The sequence below is a fragment of the Cyprinodon variegatus genome, unplaced genomic scaffold (assembly GCF_000732505.1).
Source record: "Cyprinodon variegatus isolate N-32 unplaced genomic scaffold, C_variegatus-1.0 Scaffold479, whole genome shotgun sequence".
Taxonomy (NCBI): domain Eukaryota; kingdom Metazoa; phylum Chordata; class Actinopteri; order Cyprinodontiformes; family Cyprinodontidae; genus Cyprinodon; species Cyprinodon variegatus.
The window spans coordinates 447,471-450,839 of NW_015150932.1; the positions used below are offsets into that span (position 1 = coordinate 447,471).

A 3,369-nucleotide genomic window follows, 5' to 3' on the forward strand; every position below is an offset into this window, starting at 1 on the left:
TTTTTTTTTTTTTTTTTTTTGTTATTTATAATATGACTCATAAGTTTGAATTAATGAAGTGTCATTCACTTGCATGTTTTAATGCCTGTAATTGCCTGAAATAAATAAATAAATAAATAAATAAATAAATAAATAAATAAATAAATAAATAAATAAAAGACTATTAATCTACATACCGATAAGGAAACATGAGGGTCCAGATGAACAGCGGACCATGAATGCATCATCAAAAGCGGTCACATGTCATGTAGAGTGAAATATTTATACATTATAATTTAATTAATGGAAGAGCAGAAGGTGATTAAAACAAGAGAGTTAGTTTCTAAAACAGACATGGCTACAGCTTGATGCTAACATGTTTGTTAGCTGTCAGAATTCAGACTTTTTTCCTCATATGATAGTGAAATGAAGTTTAAAAACCAGTAACCTTTTTTATTTTTTCAGTGGCCCTAATGTTCTTCCGTAATCCTCCACCTCTAACATGTTTCAAATGCCAAAATGTGGTCATATAGCAGCAGCATGTAAGGGAAAACAATGATGTGGGAGGTTTGCTGGAGAGCAGAAACATGGAAAATGTGGGAAAGAAGTTCAAATGAAATGCTATAACTGTAGTGGAGAACATTCTGCTGCATATCAAGGATGTAAAGTGAGTAAAAGATCTGAAGAGATCAGGAAAGTGAAATTAGAGCTCAGAATAAGTTCTGCTAAAGATGCAAAAATTATTTAATCCCAGTCAGAAAAACCCAAACCAACAGTTCAGCAAATGAAAAGTTCAAACCTCTGGAGCAGAGACCCAAAGGACATGGCAGAGTGACGATAACTTAAAGATTAATTAGAAATTGTGAGGATGAATGTGATGAAGTATTTATTATGTTGGGTTAAGTTAAACATTTCGGAAAATATTATTTTCTTTATTATTAGTAGTAGTAGTATTATATATATATATATATTGTTTATTTATTATCATTATTTTTTCTGGGGGTGAGTCTTGTTTCCTTGTTTAACTCCTTATCAGTTGGTGGCGGTAATGCACTTTAACTAGTCTGCCAACCGCCATAAAACCCCATAAGAAGAAGAAGAAGAAGAAGAAGAAGAAGAAGAAGAAGAAGAAGACGACAACACTGGTCACGTGATTCTAGTATGTCACAAGACAGTCAATATGGCGGCTTACATTTTTGTTATGTCGGCTTTACGCTATTGCTAAACACCAACATAAAAGGAGAGGACATTGAATAAAAAGCTGCGCGTGTCTCTGAACTCAGAGCGGAACCGTTTCCGCCGCTCTGTCGCTTAGCAACGGTCTCCTCAGCGTGAGCTAGCTGCTTTAGCATCATGGCGTCTTCTTTTGTGGTGGGGGAGAAATTCAGAAGTCGGGTGAGGTTGTTGCTGGAGAACTCAGACTCTCCTCTGAGCGGAGAACTAAAAGCAGAGCTGCAGGGCATTCTGGGAAAAAACCCAACAATCCTGCCTTTCAGCGCAGCGAGGAAACTGAAGAAACACTTTCAGGACAAAGGTTCAGTAATAGCATCACTTCCTGTTGCTAACAGGCTTCAGTGCTAATCTAATGATTGTGTTTTTGACAGGCCAGCCTTTCTATCTGCACCAGCTGCTGGAGGACAGCTCCCTGCACCTGCCTGAAGTAGAGAAGCCTCCCAGAGTAAGAACACAGCTCTGCTTCTCATGCTGACATCATCAACACGCCTCATGCTGTTAAACTAAAAATAAAAATATAGGAATAAAAATGTTCAACTGGAGATGGGTCCATTTACCCCCATGGTGCATCCATGGAGCCCAGAGAGCAAATATGGAAAGCCATTTGGTCCAATTACTCATGATTTCTAATTGTTATACTCATTTTTGATATCTGACATTGTCATTATGACTAGCAGTAATTCTATTATAGAGATTTGAAATTAGAATTCATCCTTGTCAGAATTAATTTTTACAGCAGAAGAATATTATTTTAGATATCTGGAAGTAAAAGCACAAAACACATGAATGAGAAACGGACGTCATGTTTACTAGTAAAAAGTACTTTTCAGATATTTAAAATTTTTATTTTGAGAAGGAAGAAATGCATTTGAGACATCTGGATTACATATTCGGTTAAGCTAATAAAGTTCAAAACGGGCTGCCGTAATCTACTACTGAGCAGCCAATGGGAAATGCTGCCGTGTTTTACCGTTGAATCACGTGGGGACGCAGCAGGTTTCCAGGAGCAGGTGCAGCGTGTCTGAGCAACTGACGCGCTGCAAACGCAGCAGCTGCTGGAATTGGAAAAATGCAACTTTAGCCGCTGGACGCGCCGCATCAACCAATCAGAGAAGCTGATCTGGGACTGTACTCTGTGTTACCTGAAGATCAGAATATGGGCTTTCTGTATGGAAGTGAATCTCTTAATTACCTGGAGCCAAGCACCTGTAGGTGATTGTGAGAGTGCACTACTGCATGTAAAGTTTATCCAAAGGGAAAAATGCTCAATAGTGGTTGTGAGGAGCCAAAGACGCGCCCCTCCCCCCAGAGCACCGAAGCAAGTGCCGGGGGGACCCAAAGAGCCAAGGCGTCCAGGAGGCGGGATGTTTTAGATGTTTGAACGTTTCATTTTGAATAATTTTTTTATAAGAACCGTGTTAATGAAGTCGGACTTTGCGGTTGTCGTTTCAGAACCCTGAGTTGGTGGCTCGCCTGGAGAAGATCAAAGCCAAACTGGCCAATGAAGAATACAACAGGATGACGCGTAACGTCAACACCCAGGTCCTTTTAACGCGCAGCGCTGATCTGGGATCAGAGATCTGGGATCAGTTTTACTTTAATGATTGTTTTTTTTTTTTTTATGATCAGGAAATGAACCGAAATGGAACGCTGGCAGATTTGGGTCATCAAGGTCAGACTCTGATGCTTGATCCTGTTTCACGTTGAAAGGAGTTTAATTCTGTCACCTAAACTGGTTTTATTCTCTGTTTTCTCAGTGCGGTCGGTAAAAACCGTGGTGGTGACGGTTTTCAACTTCCTGGTGACTTTAGTCGCCACTTTTGGTTGTTCCTACATCGGAAGTCAGTATTTATTTACTGAAACGGCAGCGGTAAGAAAAACACTGATTCTTTTATTTTTCCATACTTATTAAAGTTATAGGGAAATCATATTTAAATGTCAAATCATTCTGGCTTAAACGTTTATATAAATGTTCTCTTTATCAGACCATATTGTCCAAAAATTTAGAAAATTTCAATAAAAAAAAAAATCCCGTCTTAAAATTTGTTTTTTCGTTATCTTCTGCAGGCCAGTTAGTTAAACATCAGCCTGAACACCTAAATTCAGCCAATAAAAATGTTTTCAATCATAGCATCTTGATTCATGTGTCGCAGCTAA

At 38.7% G+C, this 3,369-nt stretch overlaps 1 protein-coding gene across 1 annotated transcript in view; it reads left to right on the top strand.

The window, feature by feature from the left end:
• The first annotated feature begins 1,119 nt into the window (after window positions 1–1,119).
• Window positions 1,120–3,369, top strand: part of tmem199 (transmembrane protein 199) — a 4,652-nt gene continuing 2,402 nt past the window's right edge. Inside the window, exons 1-5 of the mRNA XM_015389895.1 lie at window positions 1,120–1,513; window positions 1,584–1,657; window positions 2,665–2,754; window positions 2,842–2,884; window positions 2,970–3,082. Coding sequence (XP_015245381.1) covers window positions 1,333–1,513; window positions 1,584–1,657; window positions 2,665–2,754; window positions 2,842–2,884; window positions 2,970–3,082 — 501 coding nt within the window. The 5' untranslated portion in view covers window positions 1,120–1,332. The remainder of the gene's footprint in view (window positions 1,514–1,583; window positions 1,658–2,664; window positions 2,755–2,841; window positions 2,885–2,969; window positions 3,083–3,369) is intronic.